The 27,876-nt window shown below is 37.5% G+C and overlaps 1 protein-coding gene across 5 annotated transcripts; it reads right to left on the bottom strand.

Moving 5' to 3' along the window:
* Positions 1 to 716: 716 nt before the first annotated feature.
* On the bottom strand, positions 717 to 27,876 carry HLTF (helicase like transcription factor). 5 transcript variants are annotated; one of them, XM_052805105.1, is made up of 24 exons: positions 27,806 to 27,876; positions 25,664 to 25,874; positions 24,944 to 25,110; positions 24,355 to 24,488; positions 23,244 to 23,344; positions 22,428 to 22,502; positions 22,030 to 22,221; positions 21,798 to 21,893; positions 20,728 to 20,776; positions 18,865 to 18,952; positions 18,065 to 18,144; positions 17,071 to 17,160; positions 16,754 to 16,851; positions 14,282 to 14,425; positions 13,342 to 13,480; positions 12,513 to 12,648; positions 12,030 to 12,209; positions 11,448 to 11,569; positions 10,269 to 10,447; positions 6,880 to 7,008; positions 5,411 to 5,523; positions 4,931 to 5,111; positions 1,855 to 1,935; positions 717 to 1,148 (listed from the first exon to the last, which is right to left on the bottom strand). In XM_052805105.1, the coding sequence occupies exons 1-24, from the start codon at positions 27,859 to 27,861 to the stop codon at positions 996 to 998; spliced, it is 2,994 nt and encodes a 997-aa protein (XP_052661065.1). In that variant the 5' UTR covers positions 27,862 to 27,876; the 3' UTR covers positions 717 to 995. The 5 variants fall into 5 exon arrangements, with proteins under 5 accessions (XP_052661065.1, XP_052661063.1, XP_052661064.1 ...); XM_052805103.1 differs by having other exon boundaries at positions 18,065 to 18,154; positions 18,866 to 18,952; XM_052805104.1 differs by having other exon boundaries at positions 18,065 to 18,154; positions 18,866 to 18,952; positions 23,244 to 23,341.

Here is a 27,876-nt window from a genome sequence, read left to right as displayed (position 1 = left end):
ATTTACCAAATTCTTCCTCTATAAATCAAGGTGCATGAAGATCAGTATTCCATTAAGACTTATGCATGGGACTGGAAAACCACTTAGTGGAAGAAAACTGTTAGAAAGCTGGCAGCTATTAAAATAAGATGTTCTGTTTATTTTGCAAGGGCTGATTCACTGACGAGTGGGTCATTCTACTTTGCATATAGCACAGCTGTATTGTTCAAAGTGTGTACAGAAATTAGAAAGCACATTATCAATAGAAGCCTACGATTCTAGCATTTTATCCAAATCACAAAACCTTTACTTTAAAAAAAAAAAAAATCAGTGGAATTCTCTTTAAGGGAAGTAAAATATTAAAAGAAAGTGTTTTACAAATTTAAGTACTTCATTTTTACTAGCTCCTGGGAAGTAATCAACAGAGGAACTCCCTGGTGCACCCATGTATTATTCAGAAATAGTAAAAAAATGTTTTAAAATTTTGAATTAAATACCATCTTTGAACATAGTCTGCAAAAGTAAGAATTCCTTATGAAGTGATCACTGACGACCTATTCTGAAACAAACAGCCCAGATGATCTGTTTGGTTATCAGGAAACGTTGAGATTGAAACATGAAGCTAATTAATTTCTTAAGGGTTTTGTCTGAAGGACAAAACACACATTACTTACTGTTTGTTACCTTTTCACCTCTAAGAGATGAAATTCTTGTTAGTTAGAATGCATGAAAACGCATTTCTGTTTTGAGGGATTTTTATGTACTCTTAAGCGTTGTACATAATAAGCAACATTTCAAAGAATGAACACTGGCAAGATTTCAGGAGTGCAAAACAAGTTTTGTGCATTTCTAAATTAACATTTAGGAGCAAATCAGTTTTTATATTTTATTTGAAGCATTTATGTTTTGACAGCAAAGACAGCAAAACCAGAAGTTAGCACGAGACATGTAACTTGAACAGCAGTATTAACTAAAGTATTAAATATATAATTTACTCAAAATACCACGGTTTCAAGCTATAAGTCAATTAGAGCCTTAATTTCATTAATTTTGGTTTGTTTTACTTCACTTGCTGAAGGCTTTTTGGTAGCAAAGGCTCCTGCTGCAAGTTCCCTCTTCTTGTTCTGAATTTTCAGCATATTTTCTTCCACTGAATCCTTCACTATGAACTGAAATAGAAAAAAGGCCCAATGAAATGAAGGGACTTTTTTTTTTTTTTAAAATTAAAAGTTTAGGATGAGAAATTTAGATACTTTGGAAGAAAAGTTAAAAAGCTGAGTAGCCTAAAGCACAGTTACATTATTTCATTATTACTTTGTAAAGAAAACACAAGAGGGAAGGGTTATAAAGCAGCTGAAGGAGAAGGTTTGGCATTTTAATTTTTTTTGCCTTTTTTTTTTTTTTAAAAATGCTTATTGGAAGAATATCTATCTCTTCTTCGCTACTTATATTAGAAGAGAACCTGTCTTCAGTTTCCCAAGTAATGTTTTTGTCAGCGGGTATTAATGAGGCAGACCAGCTGCTCTTCTGCAGCTAGACAAGCTGCTATGACAAGAGCAAAAGCATTCTACGTACCTTCAAGACAATAAACTGTAATAGCCAGGCTAGACAACAGCAATATTACCCCATCTTAGTCGGTCCAAATAGCTCAACAGGGACATCTAATTTTTAAAATTACTATTTTGCAGGGAATAGGTTACATTTTATTGAATCTTACAATCCAAAGCCCACACCTTCAAAATCATACCACAATTTAAGTTTACTGGTGAGACATATGATGTCACAATTCTTTTAAAAATGCAGTAAAGTGTTTTGGAAAATAATTTATTTATTCATAACCAGAAAAATGTTCAAACAGATCACCTCTCAACTCACCTTAGTAATAACAACATTATGCTTCTGACCCAGCCTGTGACACCTGTCGAAACACTGGTCTTCTGCAGCAGGATTCCAAGCCTGTCAGTAGCAGCAATGAACAAGCTAAATAACTTACTTCAAAATACATAGCAAGATGCACATGCAATCACAAAGAAGTTACTGTACCATCACCTCTTGAACAAATATCGCTTGCAGATTAATTACTCCCGATCTAATCCTCACTCCTTAAGTATCCCACTATAAAGAAAGCTTTGAGAACTTCTGGTTATATATTCATAACAAGCAGGAACTTCAGGTAAATGCTTTAAAAACTAAGTCTGTCAGGAGTCTAGGAGACAGCAAAACAATCTCGTTATCATTTTAATTCTGAAATAAACGCTGCATATACTAACTGCCTCGGTACCCTTTTCCTGATAGCAAAATCTAAACCAGCTGAACACAGGCAGTTATTTATCAGTGGACTAAGTCCCCTGACTGTTAAGAAAGCCCATGTATACTTACATTGGTATATGCAATCATCACCAAGTTAGGTAAACAAGAAATTTGCTGAACATAAAATGGTAGCATAGCTGTTCCTACTTATGCTTAGGATATAACACTAAACACAAGGATTTGTGAAGTGCCAGGTCTGTGCTCTGGATTCTTCCAGCATGTTTTTTCTATGTAAAGGTATAGCACTACTGGTTCTCACATAACAGATATTTAAATCTACCTAAAATATTATAATGTTCTGTCTGTGATAAGCAAGCCTCATCCAATGGGCTCACCTTGCCATGTCACCCACATACTGTAAGTTATCTAGGAACTCTTAATGACTCCTTTCTATAGAAGGGGGGGAAAAACCAGCAGTAGGCTAGCACAAAAAATTCACTAGATTCTAAGAACCTCTGATGCCTAAAGACACTTAAGACATCAAGCTGCAAAATAAAAGCAAAACAAGTCTTGTTTCTCCAGTCTAAGGTAGCGAGCAGAAGTGCAACAAATGATACATCTGCCACTGCAAGATGAACATTCCTGGCAAGCGATGTATGTACGGCAAATGGTTCTAATACTAATCTGACTGTACAAACAAGAAGTCTTGAGGAAAGACCTAGCCCAAACATGCACAAGCATGTTTCATTCTATCTTTGCTGTAGTTGAGGAGGACCAAAGTGTACTACTCTTCTTCTCTCATGAATCCAGCAGAGGAAAACTGAATTGCAATACCTCTATGCCTTTCTGCAATATCTCATACAAAGGATACTGTATTTTACATGGGAAAATATGAAGAAACTTTAGCCTCAGAGAAGTGTCCGTATACTTGTGATACTCTCACATTAAAGGTTCGGATTTCTTCCTAAAGGTGAGAATTCAGCAGATATGATTGTATTTAAACAAATAAACAATTTTAAAAAATAAATAAAAAAATAAAAAAAAGAAGGGAAGAAAGTCGTCTATGGTTGGATAAATGTTCCTGCTTTGCACTGTGGTATAATACCTCTCAGAGAAGAATGCAGACCTCTAAGCTACAGTTCTACAACAAATCCACAGAATCTGAGTAGAAAAACTGGTTACTCCATTGGCTCCAGAGGTATTTCTGCTTCTTAAATCCTATTATTGCTGCCAATTCACTTGAAGGAATGCTAATGCATGACTGAATCTCATTTGGCACTGAACATTCAAAACTGAGATCACAAAGGATGACATGGTCCCACTGCCCCTTCATCAAATACAAGCAGTCAACCACTGCCACTTGGGACAGTTACCATCACAGAATGGTCACCAGCAGGATGAGGAGAAGTTGTTCAATGGTGTATGAAGGCTACAATTGTATTTGGCTCTGGTTTGTGAGGTATAACTATATACTGTAGATGACTCAGCGTTAACAATGCTTAGCTTATTTTCTTAAAACTGCTTGCCACAGGACAGTGTATGCATTATACCTCATTAATTATCTTCACAGAAAATGAAAATTCTTTTGGACTTTCCACAAGTTTTCTTATTCAGAGAATTTTTTTTTTTTTTAAAAAAAAGGCAGTTGGACTAGATGGTGTTGTAGGTCCTCTTCCAACTGAACTATTCAATGCAACACATACAGAAACAATACTTGTGAAGATGTACTGCAATTCACGAAAAACCTTTTTCCAAGGCAACCTCTCCACACTCTCACTTGTATTTAATTCCTTTAGTTTATTAAATAAATAGCTTTTGTCTTCATGCTGTTGTTATCACTAACCTGATGCCCAAGCTAGTAGTTTTTCTTTAGTATTGGTGTTACCAGATACCCAAGTCTAAAGCTACTCTATTTTCATTTACTTTGATTTTGTTTTCAAGTGCACAAACTGCAGAATTTGTCTCAGTTTGCAACTGCCCAAAATCTAGGACATCAGAGCAGAGGAGTAAATAGTGGGGAAGGGAGGAAGTGAACAGAAAAACTTCCATTTTGTACAATGACACAAGACACGAACAAATTCTGTTAATACCACCATTTTGCTATCAATAAATGTAATTTACATTTTTATTCCTTCCAAAAAATTTTGCATCCCTGAGTGCTTTAATGAAAGAAAAAAACTTCCTAAATGTAGATATCACCATCTTTCTTAGTCTCCTACAACCACAAAAAGTAACCTCAGATTAATGTCTTTATAAATAAATAAATTCACAAAAATAACAGGAAAGACTAGAGCAGAGAAGCACTGCATTATAACACAGAAAAAAATATACTGTTCCTGAAATTCCACTTCACGGCTTTTGAAGTTATTAACTAGAACAAACAAAATAACATTCAAAAGTATCAGAGAGAAAGAAATAAAGAAGGAACAGATATCAAATGCTACACTGTAAGGTGGCACACCACTTTGTTAACAGTACTACTAGCATTCTGTCCATTCACGGTAAATAAATGGACAGCACAAAAATATTGTGTTAAAACAAAAACATGCCAGGGAAACAAACAAAAACTCCTCTTTGCCCTTTAACAGATACTCAACAGTGTCATTCATTCCCAGAGGGGCTTTCCTTCTACCTCTTAGGAAAACACCAAAGGAGCTTCACCGAGATTAAGTTAGATAATTATGAACGACCCATTACTCACAGGATCCATTAAAAACACTCGGGAAGCTGCTGTCAGATTTAATCCAACTCCACCTGCTTTCAGAGACAAAAGCATTACGGTTGGGGATCCTGCTTGGCTGCTTTGGAAACAATGAATTGCTTCTACTCTTTTCTTCTGTGCCATTGAGCCATCCAAACGAGTGAAGGCAAACCCTGATTCTCTGAAGAGAAAGTAAAAATGTTCAATTTAACAATCCATTTTCTGTGACAACAGGAAATAAATACATTCAAAACCCGACCTCTACTTTGAAATGCGTATTTAAAATTCTGCATTTAACAGGTGATATATTAAAAATAACAAAAATGAGATTCATGGCTTTATTCCACTAAACGAAGTATTTAAGTAATTTGTTCCTCTTCTGAAGTTCTAAAGATCAAAAGGATACTATATCCTTTGAGAGATCTTTCTGAAACACCATAAAAGCACATGTTTATTAAAAATGACAGTAGTTCTACTTACTTCAAGGGATTTTCTATCAGCGACAGGAAAGTTGTGAACTGAGAAACAACCAGACATTTAGCAGTTGGATTATCCCTCCGTAGTTCTATCAAAGCATGCATGAGAGCATTTATCTGAAATCAAATGAAGACTTACGCAGCTTATTCTGACTTCGTTAGATGCCACTCCTACAGGTACTTTGATAAAGTTCACATCAATTGAGAAATCACTGTTCAGTAATACCTTTTAAAAGAACTAATCTTAAATTCTATGGGTAGGGTTTCTTTTATTTTCCACAGGAAACTAAGGGTTGAGCACTTTGAATGGTCACAAACTACAGGGTGATTGATGGTGCTTTGCGGAAGAGGAGTCAGAAACCCGGTCCCCTACTACCCAGGGCATACAGGGAAAAAGGGAACAGCCACAGGCCAAGTGCTCTACTGTAGCAATACTCAAGAAGCAAGAAAGGCATCCCCTAGGAACGTTCAGGCAAATAAGCCATGCAAGACCCTGGGCTAGGTATGACAGAGGATAAGGAGGCACCAGAAAGTCTCGGGACCAACATGAGAACAAAAGGAGCAAGGAATTGGGTCTGAGGCAGAAGAACATTGCCAGTTTTCTCATGTAAAGTTTAGCTATGATGAGGTAAAGAACCACTAACTAGAGAATGCAAGTAACTACACCAGGTAAAAAATAAAAAAAAAATTAAAAAAAAAAAAATCTTCATTTATCCTGGAGCACAATGTCCTAAATTAGTTCTTAGGTCTTCACAGAAAGATTTTTAGAAAATAAGTTTATAACCAACTTCTGAAAGAACAACAACTTCATTACAAATTAAAATAAAAAAAAGTTTCAGAAAAGCAATCTCAAAACAAAAAGGTCAAGCTACCAGAAGGAAGATTTAATTTCTGGCAGCAAATGCACAATAAAGGTAAGACAAAAAACGATGTGACAGACCTTGAGAAACAGGTCTGCAAAGTAAAATAAGAATATCTCACTAGTTTATCTGACAGGTGTTATATTGAACATATGATGCCCACTTAGTTTTCCCCTTTAGAGCAGAATATATAGACAGTTCTAAGAAAGAAGGATTTACTTAGATTTTTAGTTTCCAAAAGTAAATTAAGACCTGAATAGTTTCAGTGGTTATAGAACTACTCTATCTTCAGAAACAGAAACAAAAGACAAAGCAACAGCTCTTTTACCGAAAGTTTCATTTAATTAATACGCATCTATGTACTGCGCAATCACCAGCATCAAATTACAACTGGTGCTCCTTTTGTCTTGCTTCCCTGCTACAAAATTTGTTTGTGATGAGATTTTATTATGCACTTCATCCTGTGCTGGCTAGACACGCTGTGCAGACTTTTAAATAACAATTTAAAGTATGTTATGCATATGTAAAGTAGGCTCAGCATATTTACATAAAAATTCTAGAGAGTGCTCTACAAAACCATAATGAAAGCCGAGTAAAACACAATGGAATGTACCTTTGAACTGGATATCCACTCCCGATCAGACTTATTTCCTTTACTGGAGTCTATTTCCTCGTCTAGGGGACATTCCACCAAGTGCTCTACTCTAAGCTCATTCCTACAGAGAGGGCATTTGGCATTTGGCTACAAAAAAGTCCAAATAACATTAGAAGAAACATATTAAATCAAATTATTTATAGTGAGTACTGAAGATCACCTTTACAAAGCACCTTTTATGAAATTATTATATCGGTGTTCATACAAAAAAATCTTCAAGGACTACATTCGTTCTTGTAACACATTGGTTTGTCATTTCCGACATAACGATCAAAATATTTGTGAGAACATTAAGGTGACATAAATGCTACATGTTTTAAAAACACTCAGCCTTCCTTAAAAGTGGTCATCTTTCCAAGCATATTTATACTTGAAAGAAGCAGCTGAAGATTTGAAAGCAAGCAAATACTTGGACTATGGGGAGAAGACTATTTAAAATACCAGAAAAATAAACTATCTTTCAAAGACAAGATCTTTCTTAGTTACAAACAAAGAATGACCTTTTACCCTTTTTCTTCAAAGCCTGCACAGAAATAATAGCAGTCTGACGAAATATGCTTTGTCAGGGCCAGACACAGGGTATCTTCTCTTTTTCCACAACACACATGAGAAATGAGACATAATTTAACACCAAAAGCTTTTTTTCTCTGAAGCATACTCTAGATAAGGCAAAGTTTAGAATTTATACAATAGCACTTACATAGGACTACTCACAAAATTTAACAAAAGACTGCGTGCACTATACAAATACACAACTTTGCACAGCAAAACCAACAGACATGAAAAACTTTTGCCTAACAGAGCAACCCTTTAAAATTGGCTACCTCAGTTTATATAGCAATCTGGCCACAGAACCAAGGCATCTTTAGACCGGCTGCAAAGCAGACCTCAGAAAGCAGATGATTACTGGGGGCTGCTAATCTGGAATGAACCTCTAGCCAATTAAAGAGGCTGGCAGTCGCAGTCTGCATACATGAATTAATTGCAGCAATAAAGATATCCTTTCGAGAGACAGAATCTTAACACAAATGAATCCGAAATGAGCCTCCAAAACATAGTTACAAACAAACCATTCCTGATTTGGCAGCAATCCAAAAATCCTCCAATGATGAGGCAAAATAAATGAATTCCAATAAATATGAAAAAGTTTTCAGGAAAAAAAAAATCCTAACAGTGCTCATAAAGACTTTTTTTCCCCCCCCTCAATAAAAGGCTCACATCTTTCTGCATCCCTTCTCCAATTTAGTACTGTAATTAAAAACAACAGAAAACCCAAAACACAGCTGAACAATGCCAATACAGATACCAAAGACTTGCAGTGAAAGCATATGAAAGTGACAAAAAGTGTCTTGCAATCAACAACTAGAAGAAAAAAGAGCATGTTTTAATGCGTATCTGGCAAACTTTTACAAGAATGCAGTTAATACACAAAGACAGTAGATTACTGTAGAGATTTTACAGCTTTATTGGGACTTCGGCATAGGATGTTCACTTACTGGCACAACTCTGAAGCTAGCCTCAAGGAAAGACTGAAATGAAGGTGTTAATTCTCAAGCTGTTAACTAGTAAAAAGTTTTTCCAATTTCGGTAAATACTTTTAGGTTAACATTTAGAAAGATAAAATGGTCTCCAAGTTTGTAATACAACGAAAGGCCAAACTTTTCACTCAGCAGTTTTGTGTCGGCAGCTTCACATCCCATTCCTCACTGATGGCTTAATGCTCTCATTTGTATTAATAATGGAAAGCGCAGGCATCTTGCCTGGAAGAATCCTGTTTGAATCCAAACTGTTTTGAGGGAGGGGGTATGTGTTTGTTGGTTTGCTTTGTTTTTAAGGTGGGAAGTAAAGTACTTTCCCCAGCTATTTACTAAGAGAGAGTTGCATTGTAACCATTCAGGCACAGGAAGTACCCCACTGAGATGCAGCACTAGGACAAATACCTATTACGCGGAAACAGTTAATTCCCCAACTCTGAAATAGTGTTTTGGCTGGAAGCAGCAAAAACTTCCTTGGGAATTGATTTAAATCAGGAATCATTTGAACTTAAGAAAGGCTTACTCACTTGCTGCTTTATGAACTCACAATAGTTCAACTTCAAAAGAGCAGAATCTACACCGACCTCTGTTCAGACTTCACTACTATGAAAGCAATCTATGGAACAATGCGGAATTGGAAAAAGGCCCTAGGTTCTGCAGATTCCAAGGTCTTTTCTAGGCAAAGCATAGTAAATAACTTGACAGCACAGTCAAGTAATATGGGTTCCATCACATCATAACCCAATTTATTTCTCTGCATGCCTAAATATGCCTGAAGGTTGAGCAGGGGCACCAACTCTGCTACAGACACGTCAAGAACCTCTGCACAGGAAAAAGGCCTCTGCGAGTGCCCTTTCCTTAGAGGGTAATTTCACATCACTAGTTTCCCTCAAAATTGTCAGAACTCTCGACTGGGTTATCTGCATCAGAACAGAACCTTGCGTGTCTGGCAATGAAACAAAGGCAATCTACGTGCCAGACAGACAACACTTCCTACCTTTGTCTTGTTAGGTTGACTGATTATGCACAAGCAGGGACTACTTTGTCCCCTGCTGCCTCCTATGAAGACCACCACCTAGATTTAGCCTGGCACTTGCAGCTCTACTGCAGCTGAGTAGGAGGCAGAACAATTCCAGAGGGCAAGTGCAGCAGCACTGGATACAGATGGTGAGACTACCACACTATCAGACTGCCCTAGAAAGGAAAGGGCAAACAAGAAGGAAAAGTATAGCTTAGAAGCACACATGAAAAATAAATACTGTGTTTTTCGAAAAAGCAATCAAAAGACACTCATCCACAAGCTTATTCTGGAGAGAGTCCAGAGAAGGGCCATGAAGATGGCCCTCTAGTAAGGCAGCTATTTCACCATAGAAGTTTATCAGCTTGCAATAAGGAGAGTAGACACGATTTTAGTTCAACAGTCAACTTCCAATACACAGCTTTGGTCTTTTTTAAGCACAGCAATATATACATGCATCACATCACATACAAGCAGTGAAGAGGCATCCAGCTACACAGAGGTATACAACGCTGCACTAGATGCCATCATTTTTACTCTAGGGACAAAGTAAGGTCAGAACTAGGGAAAAGGTCTTTGAAAATAATGATGCACCTTAACACTGTTCAGTTTGACACCTACTCTCTCCATAGTTTGATTTCAGGCCAATAGTTTTTATAACCCAGCTGATAACTACGTTTACACTGTTCACCATTTACGATTCAAAAGAATGACAGCTAGGTGGCCTTCTGGTGATACCAGTTCATTGCTTTTTAATAGCTATTACTTATTAACTGTAACCATAGATCACCAACCTGTTCACTTCTGATGACTTCAAAAATACATGGCTTACAAAAGACATGCGCACAGCGTGTTATCACAGGAAGAGTCAGTGATTCCAAGCAAACTGCACATTCTTCATCTGAACCAGAGCTCAGAACCAACTTCATTTTACTCACTAATGTCTCAGGCAGTTCTTCAGGGGTTTTATTATCTGCAAATACAGAAAGATACTTAAAAACAGAGATTTCCATACAGAAAACACTGAGGTGGCACACATCAACACAGTTCCATTGGTCAAAATGCTATTAGGACAGTTTATACACAATGAGGATATAGCCTTACTCACTAGTTAATTGTTCATTAATTATTTAGAAATTATCCAATCATTTCTCCATCTTGTATTTTTCAGAAGATAAATGACAGCCTTCTAAAAAAAGGTTCTTACCATATCTCATTGGTCTTTTGGTTTTCTGAAAAATCACACCTATACCAATGGCATCTCAAAATAGGATTTTTCAAAACATTAAATTTGAGAACTCTCAAATTTAGAGTATTTCAAACAGACTATACTTTCTGCTAAAACAAATGTATATAATTTTCAACACTATGCAGCTGTACAGTTCTGGCTTGTCAAAAATAAAATTTCACTCTCCTTTCAGTCCTCTGTGTTCACCCTTCCTTGCAGCCGTAACAAAGTCAACAGTTTCCTATTCTGCTGAAGAGGCAATGGTTCTGCTGACATGGCTACCAATCTACAAGCCATTCCCCAAAGCCCCTCTACATCTTATCTCCTGAGGCAAAGAAAAAAATTTGCTGTAAAAGCACTTCTGTAAATTATTACCACAACAGATACACTGCTTTTTAACAAGCCTTCTGCATTTGGCTCTGCAGAGGTCCTCTTCAGTTATTTCTTTATGGGTTGTCAAAGCTTATTAACTCCTGCTTCTACTCTTTATAACTACTCATACTTCATTACTTTCATTCATATTTGAGTATATGCTCGAGTACCCACTTCTCAAACATAATCAAACATATTATGGTATGAAAAAAATAAAGGTAACAAAGCTAGAAGTAGGTAAAAGCTAAAAACCAAGCTGAAAAGAGGAAGGCTGAAGCTAGAAAGCTTGTAAACACACAAACGTGTTTCTGTTCTTGAATACAAAGTGCAAATCCTGTGTTTAGAAACACAGGAACTGAAAGCATTCACTCACCAGCTGAAAAACTAGAAGATGCATTTATACAGAGATGAGGATGACAACAAAGCTGCCTCAATCTGAGCAGGACACCAAGGATGTCAGCATAGTGAGCTAGTACAGTCCCTTCACTGAAAAATCTGAACAAGAGTTTTATCATTAGTGTGAAATGCTACAGCCTGAAGTAACAGATGACATCAAGTGATCAAGTTAGCCGTTAAAATATATTTGAACAGGAAAGTGAAAAATCAGAACATAATTCTATCAAATCCTCTTCTGAAACAAGGTACAAAATGCTGCCAGCAGCATGTTCTACTAGAAGAAATGCTAACACGTGGTGACAAAAATTTTAAGGCCATTCTTTATGTATCTGCTATCCCTTTCTGCTTCTCTCAAGACAGAACTTCTAATATATAGTTCTGCAATAGTCTCTACTTCACTCCGCAGAACTGAACAGAGGCTATGCTAATTTGCAATTATTTGCTTAAGGCATACACACTGACACACTTGGCTACTAAAGCTCACATAATCAAAACTTCCGAAACACAAGTTGATGATATCAAACTTCAGCCTTCAGGATTCAGAAAGCCATCTGCTTACCTGCTAATAGCAGCCTTGCCCTCCTTCTTCACAGATTGATAGATCTGTCTCTCTTCCTCTGTCAACGTAACATGCTGAATAAGTACTTTACGTTCTGGTAACTCCAGAATGGGTTTTCCTTTAACTTTACTTGTTTTAGTTCTTCTAAGGGTAATGCTCCTAATCAGAGACTGTAAACGCCTAAAAATAAATATATAGACAATATATTACCCAGCTGGGGTTGGTTTGTTGGGATTTTTTTTTTCAGTTTATTGCATAAATACACATTCTGTACAAAATCCAAGCCCAGTAGTACGATGTAATTCATTAACCCAAAACATTAAATAATTTGAATTATTTAATATTTATTAATTTGAACTAAAAAATTCAAATAAGAACTGATGACACATGCATTCCAATTTTAAATGTGAAACACTAATTTGTCACATTGCCCAGGCACTACTAGTCATACTCGTTCACAAACCCTTTGGGAACACTTCGTACCCAAGTCCTCCTGGAGCTCCCATTGTGACTGGACGCTGAATTGTTCTGTGCCACCACTCTCGATCAGTAAAAGGTTTCAGTTTTAAGAAGGAAATAAGAGACCACAAATCCTTTACAGAATTCTGAATAGGAGTGCCTGAACAGAAAACAAACAAAGATTGTAAAACCTCAAAGAAACTAAAAAATACGTATTATTTTTTTAATTAAAATATTACAAAACACTTAAATATCTAACAGTGAGAAAACTACAGCTCTCAGTGCTAGGAAGACTTGGATGTTAATATTTCCATTTCAGCTTCATCAGTAGTGGTTACATCATGATCTTCTTTAAATTACATTTATCATATTATTTATCATATGCTTGCATGGTCCCTGGCAGTTTATAGGATGACTATTACATTTCAAAAAGCTGAGGTTTGGTTAAGTACATTAAGAGTGTGAGCTTCTAACCAGACATAACATGCCAGTTTATAAATAGGTCCCTTTTCACTTGCACTTCCACCAAACCTGTGTAGCAAAAGTTATTTTAAAATTTGTGTCTACAAACTGAGTAAAAACAGAAATTAAAAACAAAACAAAAAACCCCCCAAAATAACCCCCAAAAAGCCAAACCACAAAACCAAGCAGACAAAATAAAAAACAACTAAAAGACAACATACATAAATCCCTGCTCAAAGACAAGTTTAAAAACATTCCAAATGAATCTGACACAGACAGACATTAACCATCTCCCAGAAAAAGCAAAAGTAGAAACACCAAGTGGGAAACACAAGACAGTATTACACTAAGATGATCTGCACCGCATTTCCTCTGGTATCAAATATTTTACCTGTAAGTACCCATCTTCTGTGTCCCTCCAGATTTAAGGCAGCTTTAGTTTGCTGAGCATTTGGATTTCGTATAGTATGCCCCTCATCCAACACAATTCTCAGCCACCTGACTTTATGTAAAGGGCTGTCACCTCTAATCTGAAACACAGTATTTTAATCTTTGACTCAAGTTAAAATACTTTTTTGCAATTTGAATTAAGCAAGCTATTTAAATAATAATTCCACAATTAATAATGGATAGTATTTATTCACATCTTGTTTATTTATCAGCACAGAAAAGCAAAACTAAGAATGAAGCGTTCCTTCTTTTAGATTTAATGATTCCTGGAAAATGTTACCAGTCTTCTCATACTCCAGTATGAGGAATGAACTACAGCAAAAACAAGCTAAGCCTGAAAAGAAGAAAGGTGTCAAAGACACAGAGATATGGAAAATGGATCAGAGAGAACATCAGAAGTTTATATTATATTTGAAGATGCAATCTTCAGGCTTTTAAAATTGCTGGAATTTCTATGAAAGCATCACTTTACAAATACATCCCATGCAATGAGTTACTTGGTTGTAGCCCATGTGCAACAAGAACTAAGGAATTATGGTTTTATATGCTCCATATTCTTTGAATTTGACAGGGGAAGGTAGAAATGGGATGCCACTGATATTTGAGGAGATTTACATACTTGCCATCCTTTTCTATCCTTAAGAAGTCTCTTCCTTAAGCTGTCACAATTGCAGCCAAATAATTGTCTCTACAGGAGCAATCGATAAAAAACTCCCTTCGTTACCACAGCAAACCCATAAGAAAGTATGTAAAGCACAACTACAGCTATAACCTTTTATTGTCTACCAGAATAGCACTCGAATATACTGCCATCATTAGCCCAAACACCAGGAGTCTTGAACAGTAAGGGATCTTCAAAAAACACTTTCTCATTTACTTACTCCGTAATCAGTAGCCAAGATGTTGTACGTTGTCAGTACGATGTCTTGTTCTGAAAGAACTGATGGGTCTTTGCTACGGTCAGAACCATAATAAACATAAATATTTACGTGAAAATCTTGGTGGATATGTTGTTCAAACTGGTCCTGAAAGAAAAGTTGTCAAGTCACCCAAAAGATACTGTGTTACTACACGACTGTTAGAATAATATCCTTCTAAGTTGCCTTAACTAAAACCCACTTCCTCTAGCTCTGTGACGTGCTACATCCACTTACATAACAAAAGCAATTTGAATTTGGGTTTCTTTTTACCTCTCCACCCAGGTGAGAAGAGGGACCATAAGTAGTCACCTCAGTCATTAGTAACAGACACAGTATCACATTCTGGTAACTCTAGCTCTACTTCTTGCACAAGTATTAATTCACATCCTGATGGTATATTGGTGGTGCGTTGACCCTGGCTGGGCACCAGGTGCCCACCAAAGCCACTCTATCACTCCCCCTCCTCAGCTGGACAGGGGGTAGATAATATAACAAAAGGCTCGTGGGTCAAGATAAGGACAGTTTAATAAAGTGAAAGCAAAGGTCACGTGCGAAAGCAAAGAAAACCAAATGATGTTACTCTCTACTTCCCATCAGCAGGCGATGTCTAGCTACCTCCTGGGAAGCAGGACTTCAGTACGCGTAGTGGTTGCTCCAGAAGACAAAAATGTCCCCCTTCCGCCTCCCTTTACTTAGCTTTTATACCTAAGCTGACATCATATGGTACAGAATATCTGTTTGGTTAGTTTACGTCAGCTGTCCTGGTTATGTCCCCTCCCAAGATCTTGCCCAGCCCCAGCCTGCTGTTGGGGGGGGGGGGTGGGGTGCGTGCAAAAATGTTGGAGAGACAGCCTTGATGCTGTGCCAGCACTGCTCAGCAGTAGCCAAAACACTGGAGTGTTATCAACACCTTTATGTACCGATGCAGAGCACAGCACTAGGAGGGCTGCTATGGGGAGAAGCACAAGTCTTATGAGGAGCGGCTGAAGGATCTGGGGTTGTTCAGTCTAGAAAAGAGAAGGCTGAGGGGAGACCTTATCGCTCTCTACAACTACCTGAAAGGGGGTTGTAGTGAGGTGGGTGTTGGTCTCTTCTGTCAGGTGGCTGGAGATAGGACAAGAGGAAATGGCCTCAAGTTGAGGCAAGGGAGATTTAGGTTAGATATTAGGAAAAATTTTTTTACTGAGAGGGTTGTCAAACATTGGAATGGGCTGCCCAGGGAAGTGGTTGATTCACCATCCCTGGAGGTATTCAAAAAAGCGAGTGGACAGGGTACTCCAGGACATGGTTTAGGGGGCATGGTTAATGGTTGGACTTGATGATCTTGAAGGTCTTTTCCAACCGAAATGATTCTATGAATTAACTCCATCTCAGCCAGACCCAATACATATATGCACTTCAAAATCTACTGTTCCTTCCAAACTGTAACGGAAGAACTTTTATGTTGTTTTTCACTTTCTACCTTCATCTTCTCTTTGTTTATCCTTTCACTGTACATTCACAGCTTCTTCCCCTTACTGGGTTAACCACCTAAGTTTTAACATAAATGACACCACAACTGTCAAAGTATTCATTTTAAAACCAGTGTTTATATTCCCTACGTTTGTTCTGTGAAGAACTCAGCATACAGTAATTCTGACAGCCAATAAAAGTCAACAATTTGATTTTTGAAGCACCAGACTCACAAGTTTTCTTTTTAAATACTTAATTCAGTTTTTAATTGAAGAGTACTTTTTTTTTTTACACTATTCGATGTTACTCAATTATATGATTTTAATGTTTTACCTACAGTCTAAATTTGCTACCTTTTCTTATTAATGTTCTAACCCCATACAGCAAAAACTTCCAAATAAAATATAACTTTCAAGGTTGAAGATATCCCCTTAATATTTGTATTCAAAATGTCATGGAAACAAAAAAAATTAAACCGACGCAGAGAGCGCTAGAAGGGCCCTTCAGCCTGTTCACCCTAGCAGACCTACTCCCACAGATCACCAACAGGATTGCCAAATTACTGAACACCTCTAGTAAATGAAACGTCACATGCATTATCAATAAAGTACAATAATATTTTATTCTGAGCATGCAAGAAGGACCTGTCTCCTCCACCTTCTGCATCTCGTTTAAGGAGTTAAATGACACGAGTTCCAGAAGTGCCAAAGTGAATCTGCCTAGTCAAAAGCAGGGAATGGAAAGTGAGCTCGTTCTTTCTGATAGTGGTGAGCTTGCTGCTCATGGAACTGCACTCTCACTACAATACTACTCCAGTCTTTAAATTTCTATCAAATAAACCTCCCTTGTGAAAGCAGCTCTGTTTCATAAACAAGGAAAACCATGACCTTTACTAGCATGAGAGACTACAGGCAGTACTATTTCTACAGCATCATAATCAACATGTATCACATTTACACATTAAAACAGCGTAGCACTTACAATCCAATTGCTCAGGACAGAGAGTGGACATACAATCAGTGTTGCTCTGGGGCCATCATCAGAACATTTCTTCTCAACACAGTGAACGCTAGCGGTACCTGAGGAAACAGAAATCATATTTAGTGGCATAACAGTTCACTTTAAAGCAAAGTAGTTAAAGAAACTTGTTTCCCTGAAGTCTTTTCTAAATTTCTTCACCTGAACAGCATCAAAGCAATTTACAAAGATATAAGCTTCATTTATTAAGTCAAATATGTATAATATTTCAGCTTCAAAAAACTCAGAAATTAATATTAATCTGTTTATTCCTTCATTACCTTTTCTTTTTGTTTGTCTTTTTAAACAAGTAGATGAAGGTAGAAGAACAGATGCAAAGCCTGTATCTTCTTGTACAACACAGGAAGTTGCTGCAAAAAGCCAGACGAACATATATTTTTCACACCACGCAGAGCATATGCATGCATATATTTTTATGACACATTTCATAAAAGTCAAACCTGTTAACCAAATTACTTCTCCTCTCCAATACAATAATGTAGAATATCTCGAGTTGCAAGGGACCCATAAGGATCATCGAGTCCAACTCCCTGCTCCTCGCAGGACTACCTAAAACTAAACCATACGGCTAAGAGCATAGTCCAGACGCTCCTTGAACCCTGACAGGCACGTGTGCAGAAATATAGTATCTTATACCTCTATTTCAGGTTATGAATCTTCAGAGGAATGCAGTTTACCAGTCATTTAAAAAAACAGATAAAAATAGTTTAGCATAGGTTTCACTCCAAGTACTTTAAATCTAAACTTAACTGCTTACTCCAGAGTACCTGTAGCCCTTCATTTTTTTTCCAAGCAAGATACTTAGTTCAACAAATGATGCGTTCTTACCTCTTCATGATCATGTTTTGGGTATTTACCACAAAAGATGGACTTAATTTTTAAAATTTTTTTTCCAACCCTAGTGCACTGACAAGTCTGTATCAAATTCTAAAAATCTTCACAATTCTGTATTTCACCATCCATTTGACACTCATAGCTTGTTACACCACCATTAGTTCAAGTAAGAAACAAACTACAACACATAGTCCTAAAACACTGCTTTTCCATTCAGCAATTTCTAAAACTTTCTGCTTAAAGCTTTGGTTGAATAAAGAAAAAAAAACCCAAAACAACAACACAAAAAACCAAAAACCCCAAGTAGTTTAGTCAACTCCTTTTTCAGTTAGTTAGAAAGCCTTTTCAGTTTGGCTTCAGAAAGGAAGTCACCAGGTGTCATAGTAACCAATTAAAAAAAAAGAATTCCTTGCAACTTACTTTCTGTTTGTTGCAGTAGCCGTTCTTCAGACTCTCCCAAGTCACTGCTTCCTGAATATCTGGGTTTCTTGGCTTTCTCTCTAAGATATCGTCATTAAGAAAGAAAAAAAAAAAACCAACCACAAACCAAACCAAAAAAACCCCCACAACTCTACTACTGCTTAAATTTACATATTAAATCTCAAGAGCATAAAGCAAATGAACTTGATATTGCAAATAAGATACCACTGTGGTTTGAAAATTTTCTCTTTTGCAGGGTTAGAAAATGGAAAGCACAGAACACAGAGCTGCAAGGTGAATGATGCTCATAAAACTTGGTACAGATTATCACTGTAGTTCACACCAATTATAAGACGACGCTGATGTGGTGGGAAGGTTAAAACACGTTAGTAAGCTTCACAACTTCCATCAGCTCAAAGCTGTCTGTCAGAAGCATGCCTGCAAAGTATTTCTTAACCACTAAAAAACCCCAACTGATCCTAAAAGATTATTTCCCAGCCAGTTTTTTAGATGCCACACACTGATGTTATTAGACATCTTTACTACTGAAGGAGACATCCAAGCATGCATTCATGCAAGCCACATAAAATGAGTTAATGCTTTTTTAATATATTCCAAAGTGCAACACAGATACAGAACGCTTATGATAAATGTAAGCAGATGTACAGCATACTGAAAGGTGAAGAGTGAGCAGGAATGCATTTTAGGCTCAGGTTAATCATAACAAAGTACCACTTTATTTTTACTCAAAATCTATGTAGCAAAGCAACAAAAAGAAAATTATTATTCCAGCTATCTACCTTTTTGGAAGACAACTTGAGTATTTCAACGGAGTGGTTTCAAACTTTTTTATGTTAGAAACACCAGGCTCCATCACATTGCTAGAGTCTTCATAAAGAAGAAATTGGTATTTAAGAAAAATATACATAGTCTTCAGCTTGGTTATCAAACCAACTTTAGCATAACTTGATAAGAACAAGTACAAACGTCCTTTAAAACAACCTTTGTTCTGTACGGGACAAGGACTGCTGATACTGAGATCACAAATGAGAAATAAAAAATACTCTTAAAACAATCTTAAATATTTACAAAGTCATCAAACATGTACTGAGTTTGCAGGTGGTCAAAAACCATCAAGACGACGAAATACCAAATGTAAGCACTGTACTGTTAACAGCAAAGGTAAAGGTCTATAAAGAAGTTTTAAATAATGCTAAACGGTGAGGGGTTTTTCTATGGGTCAAACCTTACTAATTAATGATTTCTACATTGCCTAAAGCTAAATGGGTAAAAGCAACATTAACAGAAAAAAATGTGGTAGCATTACAGATGCACATGTGGGGGTTTTTGGGGGGCAGGGGGGATCGCAGGGGGCTTGTTTTGTTGGGTTTTTTTAAGGTCTTCTATCAGGTAGTGAACAAAACATCACCTCTGCGCTCTGCCAATAATACCAAATCAGAAGCAAATGCAAAAAAGAAAACGCATTAGGACAGAGTTGATATCAAAACTGAAAGCAACAGCGCTTGCAGAAAGAGTTTTACTATAACTCAGGTAAGTAAATTCATGCTTGAATTCCCGATTTAAACTTCAGTAAAGACTTTTTTTTTTAATATTAAAAAAAAGTTTAATACTATCCTGAAGATGGCAAAACTTGCAAAGACTCAAGAAGTAGGTATCAATTTAATATACCATAAAATGAGAAATAGGGACGGGGTGGGGTGTAAGGGTCTGAAAGACATTATCATCACTTTTTCAGATTAAGCAATAGTAGAAACAGGCTCTCCCCTCACTGCTGTAAATAGTATCTTGTTAAAATGCTTAATGCTCTGATAAATAAATAAATATCTTGGCTGTTGCTAGGCATTTCAGCTTTGGTAAAGGTTCTGATTTTCTGGTGACAGTCATATTGATCCCCATGAAAGTCTGCATTTTCTCCCTTCCAGACTACTGATCAAAATAACTTTCACCAGAGGCAGTTCACACTAATGTGTTCTCTACTTATCAGTCCCTTTCATTTCTCTTGTGCTATCAGTTAGGCCATCCGTATTAAAATTCCTTGCGTGAGAGAACAGTGAGGGAAAGTTACTCAAGAAAACTTCAAGCCCCATACATTTCTTCAGTCATTTTCGAGAGCATGATGAATTACAAAACATACTAACAGCAAGTATAATTTTTCATATACATCTATAAATTCTCCTGATACAACCTAAAAACTACAGGTGTGATAAAATCCTTCTAAATACCTGTCATTTGCTCATTACTTAAAAAAATATATATATTAAAAAAAAAAAAGGCGACTTAATATAGAACCTAATTACAATTTAACTATTAACATTTACTGTTTAAACAAACATGATTCTAACAGATGCATAGAGTGCTCCTGTTTTGTCTACAAGGAGGGAAAAAGGAATGCAAAAGAAAACCAGGATCCATTTCCTGGATGTGGTAACTTTCCTGGCAGGGTGCAACTTTCTCACAAGGCACTTCATCTTCTCACATGTCAACTGAAACATCTGTAAAAGTACGTTTTAAATACTTCTCTGAGATAACTTAGTTTGTCAAGAGTTTGCGAAGACTGGTACTAACCACAGACTAAGACTACCCCAGGCAGTAACATTAATTATCATGCAAACAGTACTGGACTTTTCATAGTTTGCTGTCACCTTTACATAGTCTGCGTCCAACGCTGTTCATGCTGTTAGTACCAGATTCCTATTGAGGAATGGAAACTTTTATTCTTTAATGTAGCAACAGGAAAAAATGCCAATAACATCATTATGCTAATCTGACCAGTGATTAATTACTGCTCTGAAACATGAGAAAGACTTGCTCAGTGGCAAATCAGACAGTCACTTAAAGATACTGAAAAAGCTCTATGTATATTTTTTTTTTTTTAATAGCCACATACAAAGTTCAAATGAAACTGTAGAGGCAGAGGAGAGAAACTCAGTCTACACAGCTACCCTAGAAAGAAAACACGCTAATAAGATTTCCCAGTTAACGTTCTGAGGTCAAACACAAAGCATTATTTTGTTAAATTTAGACAAGTATGGCAAAACAAAACAAAACCCCCAACCTTAATACTGTCAGGGATAATAAATCACCTAATCCTAGCATTTAGTTGATTTCATCGTCTTGAAAATCGTGTCATAACGAAAGCAAAAAGCACTTAACTGCAATACCTAAGAAGAGTTTGCACATTGGTGTTAGTTCACTAACTGTAGTTTCCCCTCCCCTCTCCATTTCAAGCATCTGGCAAAAATATTAACCAAGACTTATTTATTTACTTTATACCAAGACCCTCTGCTTGCTATTTTGGTTGTTTCAGGCACTTCCTCCAAACCACAGAGGAACGACACATGCACACCCCCAGAAAAAACACCACTTCTATTTGTGCAGTCACAATTTGCCTACAGGAGAAATTCGTAAGAAATTTAAGAATTTACAAAACTTAACATTGAAAATGTTTAAGCCTTCATAAATTCTTCCTTGGAATACGCTTAAGCATACCATCCTAAGATAACACAGTCTACAGCTCAGTTATACACTCTGAAGTAACATAGTCCACCTACCTTCAACTAGTCTACCCTATCCTTCCTCTTATTTGATGTATTTGAATAACTTTTTCTACAAGATTTATACAAAGTTTACCATACAAAAAGTTACTAGGCACAGGTTTTTTTACTAACTGCTACATTAACTCTGTTAAAACAACCTTCTCCTTTCATCTCACCTCATAAAACTTATCACTTGTGATCTTTTCAACAGGAAGAGGCTTGCTATCTTGAAAATTTGTGAGAATCAATGCAATAGTAGTAAGCGTTTTACCCTGCGTAACAGAAAAGAACATTATATTTTCCACAGATTAAAACGAACCAAATGACCAACCAATCAAGAAACACACACGTTTTGTACAAAAAAAAAAAAAAAAAAAAAAATCAATCAAGCTTGGTAAGTATTATTACCAGTCCCATCTCATCAGCCAGTATTCCTCCAAGAACATTCTTAGGTCGTTTCTTTTCTGCAAAGTTTGTAAGTATATTGTAGTAGAAGTTACTTCTCTCTTCCCAAAAGGGTGGCAAATCATTACTGTTCTCACGTGAAACCATCCAAGCTAAAGCCTGCTTCTGATGGGGAAGCAAGGGTGTGCCAACAGCCTGCAAATTAAACGGATATGTTATGCACTATTTGCCTATTAAATATGACATTCCATTTTTGGAAGAAAAATTTTTACAGAGTCCTTTGTATCTACTAATTTTTTTTCTGATTCAAGCATCTCCTATGTCCAGAAAAAGCTAAATATGCTTCTAGATGTTTAAGTATTTATATTTTTATAGAAAACGGTTTCTAGCTTAAGAAATACCTCTGCTCCTTCCATTTCACAAGTTTTATCATCTTCCTTCAGATCCTCAAACAATTTGTCAAATTCACTTTTAAGCTGCATAAATGAACACAAAAATTGCAATTAAAATTATTGCAATTAAAAATAACCTCACTAAATAATCAATAACTATTAAATTACAATTACCTGTCATATGATGATCAGTATAGATAGGTCTACCACTTTAGGACTCATTTGCTGGAATACGTTCATTAGCTACCGCTATACAAAAACTACGTTCAGTTTTCCCAAGACAAACACATGCCAATACAAGCAAGGGCTTGAGAAGGGATGGCTAAATATATTCACATCCTTGTACAACACTCAGTAAAGTAATTACTTCACCCTAAAGAGCAAACAAAAAGCAAAACAAAAAAAAACCCACCACCCAACCCTTCAGGTATCACCTTGGGTCAAATCTGAAGATAAAGTCTGGAAGTCAGATTTTATTTGCATTTGAGAACTTAACATACTTGTTATCTGGTAAAGCATTAGGACAGAGAAAAGAAAACACACCACCACAACAATGTAAAAAAAAAACCAAAACACTGAACAACCAAAACCTCCCAAAGTTACATGGGACTCAAGGCTGTCACAGCTAAAATGTCTCCTTACATTATAAAAATGAAAAAGTTCAAAAGTTCAAGATGACTTCAAAGCAAATCTGTGGTTCAGAAAAGGAAAAAAAAATAAGTGACAGACTTCCACTTCACAAGCAGTGTTTTATTAATGAAAAAAGTTAAAAGACCCCCACTGTTAAAATTCCGACTTCCTGGTGTTTAAGTGTGAAATGCAAACCTGTTCAGTTGTCAACTGCACAGCAGCATGAACCGGAGCACCGTAACTTGGACCAGCTCTCCCAGAAATCCACTTTGATCCAAAACCACATTCTGAACCTACTTGCCGTTAAAAAGACAGTATTTTGAAACTCAACGGTGTGATGACTTCCCAATCTCAGCCTTCATTGGCTCCTCAGTAACAATACTGATCAGATTGTGGGCTATAAGACAGTATCTTTCACATTTTGTCTTTTAGCCTCAATTTATCCTTTACTTTCAATGGGCCACAAAGGCTTTCCACAAAGCTGCGTGACACTCACAGGCAATGAGCTATGGGTTGGGATCCTTCGAGATGGTAACCATGTTTCTTAGAAATTGTCGTCTTACATGAAACTTGACTTGGTAACAGTATGATGACTGATAACGCAAAAGGCTTTTTTACTCCAAACTCTTTCTGTTAACTATGCACAATAGAACCTGTAAGCTAAAAACTGAAATCTTGCCATATGTAAAACAGATCTGTCCCTCACCAAGTGTTTATTTCTGCACGCATCCTTATTCCTGACTACCACTGCTTCAACAAAGCCTAGTTTCAGGAGCTCAGGTGCTTTTTGTGCGAGGCTAGCTCTGCAAAGCATCAGGTCTGGTAAGCTTATACGTTCAGAGAGACACCTCATCTCTATTTGCTCACTCCTCACTAGCAGGATACATGTCCTAGCACCCTGCTAAAAAGCAGCACTGTCCCTGAAACCCTCATCCTATGAAAGGGTGTAAGCTGTTTCTTAAAAAAAAAAAAAAAAAAAATTCAGTTTAGAGAAATGCAGGGTATCATTACAGATTTTTAAGAAACCTAAGGAATTGAGCAATAGAACCTCAGAAACAGACGTTGCTCAAATGCCTCTGCAGTTGCTGGCAGGTAACATAAAAGGCAGGACACTAAAGTATACTTCCTATGAAGTTTAAAATTAATAGCTGTGGGCTCTGCATTATTCCACAACTAAGTGAAAAAAATCATTTTGTGAATAACAAGACTATGACAAGGTTTAAGCCCTAAAACATTAATTCCAACCAGTGGCAAGTTCAATCTGAATATTTTAAAAAGAAAAAAACCCCAAAACTTCACAACTTACCTTTCAGAGGAGGAGCCAATTTAAATCCATGCCTTTTTAGCTGATCTAGCACTGCTTCCTTGTTTTCTTGTCTTCCCCAAAAGCTCATTTGTACAGGCATGGTAAAGGCATTTTTTGCTCCATAAGGGACAACCCTGATAAAAAGCAAGGAAAAACCCACAGCAGTAATCTTTTAATGGTTTAATTTTTTTATTATAAACCTTGTTATTTCTTCAGCAAGAGGTACTCCAAAGTGCTTATTTTCATCAAAACACAGAATGTTCCAGATAGGTGTTAAGTACTCATAGTGTGTAAATCTTTTATAACAAACCACCACAGACAGTTAATTTAAGAGTTCCACAAGAATCTTTAAGGAATTTGCTTTCACTAGTGTCTCTACGTTTTATCATATATGGGAAAGACTGAACTGGATGCAAGTAGTTCAACAGAAGAATAGAGTCTAAAAACATGATGCTTTAATCATATTACCAAGCACTGTCATTTCTGTCAAAAGAGAACACTTATAGTTTTCAGAATTTGCTAGCATAGCAACAAAAAACATTTCCATCATTTATATTCATGGAACCAAAAGCGTAATCTTCTCACTTACCCTTCAATTAATGCTAGTTTGTTGTCCATAATGCCTGCCAACGCTGCCGCTAGTTCTTTTTTTATATGGCCTACCTGGTCTCCGTTCACATTATTTACTTTCACTGCATTTTTATCATAAGGATTATTGGGCTCCCTCTGAAGTGCAACCATTTCATTGTTATTAACCTAACAAAGCAAAACAAATGCCAGAACACATTCATTTAGTTGCAAATTGTTTGCAGAAATATCTAACGTATGCTTACTTAAATATCATGAAGCTTAAAGATTAATTTGGTATAGCATTCTGTTGTCAGTCTAATAACCTACTACTTATTCAAGATACCAAAAGCATTACAGAACAGCTACCTGATACATGTCAGCAATTTCTGAGCAAGAACTGCTAACACATTTTGTAAGGGAATAAAACATCCCTTTTTGTCCATGCAAACAGTTCAAAGACCTAATTTCTTGTTTTCAGTCACTTTCATTTGCCTTCTGTGGGTTAGCAGAGCTACCAAATAACTAAACCAGATTTGAAAGCTTGCTACCTTAATTAAATTTTAAATTAAAGTTTTAGATTAAGTACCTCCTGTGAAGAATGTTGAATACAGCAAGTTAAGAAAAAAAAATAATTATGCTTGGTCAAAAGTTCTAGGAATTCTTGAAATTGAATTAAACTTATTTCTTCTGAGGCTGACAACAACTTTTTCTTCTGCTTTATAATTTATCATGCACTTACAATCCCCGTGTAGTATCGTAATCCAACAACACTTCCTCGCAAAGTTCCATATAAGATAGCTGAGTCCGTATCCTCCTCTGTTCCAGAAGTGTCACCTACAGAAAGGAAGTCTTCCAACCCAAGACTGGAGTAAAAGTCAGGACAGGAAAAACGGGAGTAGTTTCTCTCTCCTCTGCAGATGTTATACTGACAGTATCCTCTTGCAGAATCTCTACAGAAAGAAAAGTGTGAAATATTTGACAATTACTTTAATAATAGAATTATTATTTCCTTGTAATCTCTTTTACTCTTTATATAAGGCTAACTATAAACCCTGGTTTTACAACTTTATTCAGATAATATTTACCTGGAAACATTCAAAAAAAGTTTTATATTAGGAGAAAACTTTTGTCTGCCATTTTTTAATCCCAAATAAATTAGTTTACACCAATTACAATAAAGAGCTGACAATTTAACTGACTAAACTACAATATCTGTGCATTCTGCCCTACCTTCCCTCTCTGTCAACAACATTAAGAATTCTCTAGATCTAGTTACATCTCTAATTATACCTGGCACAGCAAAATTTCCATGCATTTTCCTAACACCAATTTTTCTCATCTAACAAAAAGGTTAAAAAACCCTCTTTGTAACTGATTAACTCTGTATAACTTCATCCCTATATCCACAAAAGTTGAAATGCTAAAACAACTGTTCCCTACATATTTCTTAACCTTACCTTCACACCTTGACATCTATTATTAATACTTCATAATAAAGTTGAGAGAGAATCAGCTACTCCAACCTAACCTGGGTAATTACACTATGTATCTCTAATACAAACTGCCGTCTGCCAGGTTCCCCTTTTGGTGAAGGGATACGCCTAGTAACTCACGTTATTGCACATGGAGAGATGGAAACATCTCTGGCCATGCATTTAATGAATGTTTGAGTGAAGACCAACATACTAACAACTGTTTTTATCAAGTAGTACGTAACAATAAAATCTCAATACAAATTTCAGCTGATACATAATAATCATGACCTTTGGTACATCCCAAAACTACCCTCCTATGTTGCTGGATTAATTTAAGAATACTGTGATTTAAAAATAATTAGTTTCCATATACTAGTTATTCAGAGCTTAGCATAGTAAGCTTTGGTTCCTTTTGCAAACGGTATCTAAAGTTACTGTATAATCGGCATTTCCGTTTTCTCCGACAGAAAAGAGACACCGTTTAAGAGGCTTTGCTCCGAGCTAATTGCAGATGAGCCAGCGAGGGGTTAACCAGAAGCCATTTTGCCACTGCGCTGCGGCAGGCCTCTCGGGAGCCCCGCCGGAACGCAGAAGCCACCCGAGCGGCCTTGGCGCCCAGCGCCGACACGAACAGGGCGGTGGAGACTCCGAGCTTCTACGCGAGCCACCTGCGCCCGCCCGCCCGCCAGCACCTCGCCGCCCGCGGCGACCCCTGCCCCGGCCGCCGCTCGCGGGACACGGCGCGAAGCGGCCGAGCGCAGGCGGGACCGGCCGCGCCGCCAATCAGCACAGGCACGGCACGGCGCCCGCCGCCGCCACCCCCGTCTCACTTGGGCAGCCCCCAGGACATGGCGGCAGCAGGGCTCCCGCGGCCCGCAAAGCCCCGCGAGCGCTTCCCCCGCCGCCGCTCCCCGGCCGCGCGCCCGCGCTCCGGACGCCAACGGCAACCGCCAATCCCTGCCAGGGACCTCACAGACGCTGGCCAATGAAGACGCTACCGACAGGAAGGCGACGCTGCTTTCCCGCCCGCCCGCCCCACCTGCCCCGCCCGCCAGTGGCCCGCCGGCGGCGCGGTCAGCCCGCGCGACCCGTGCCGGAGAAGGCAGGCAGCCCTCCCTCCGGGGCTCCCGGCCCTACCGGCACACCGCGTAAGCTTCATCGGACACGGGGGAGTGTCAAAACGATCCGTTCGCGGCAGTGGAGAACAAGTGCAATTAACCGTAGGTTATAGACAAGGGAACGTTCACGAGCTTGCAAAGATGCCAAGAAACTGGGAGAGGATGCAAAGGGCAAAGCAGGGGTTTGTCAGAATGAGATTTTCTGAAAGTTTATCTTGTAATGAGAATCCGATTTAGAAAGTAGCCTGCCTCATACACTGACCAAGATAAAAGCATGTGGTACACTACCTTATGCAGAAAACAGTACGTTGTTGTGAGTCGTCGATGTATCTGTGTGCGAACATGTCAATTGTTGCCAC

The sequence above is a fragment of the Harpia harpyja genome, chromosome 12, assembly GCF_026419915.1.
Source record: "Harpia harpyja isolate bHarHar1 chromosome 12, bHarHar1 primary haplotype, whole genome shotgun sequence".
In the NCBI taxonomy this organism is placed as follows: domain Eukaryota; kingdom Metazoa; phylum Chordata; class Aves; order Accipitriformes; family Accipitridae; genus Harpia; species Harpia harpyja.
Note: the sequence above shows the minus strand (reverse complement) of the source record. Positions and strands in the feature narration are given on the sequence as shown.

Coding starts and splice junctions, on each gene's coding strand:
- HLTF (XM_052805103.1), bottom strand. CDS start 27,861: ATGTTCGCACACAGATACATCGACGACTCACAACAACGTACTGTTTTC. Junction 24,489..24,943: donor AAACTAGCATTAATTGAAGG/GTAAGTGAGAAG, acceptor GCTTTTTATCAG/GGTTGTCCCTTATGGAGCAA. Junction 22,503..23,243: donor TGCAGTTGACAACTGAACAG/GTTTGCATTTCA, acceptor TCATTTATGCAG/CTTAAAAGTGAATTTGACAA.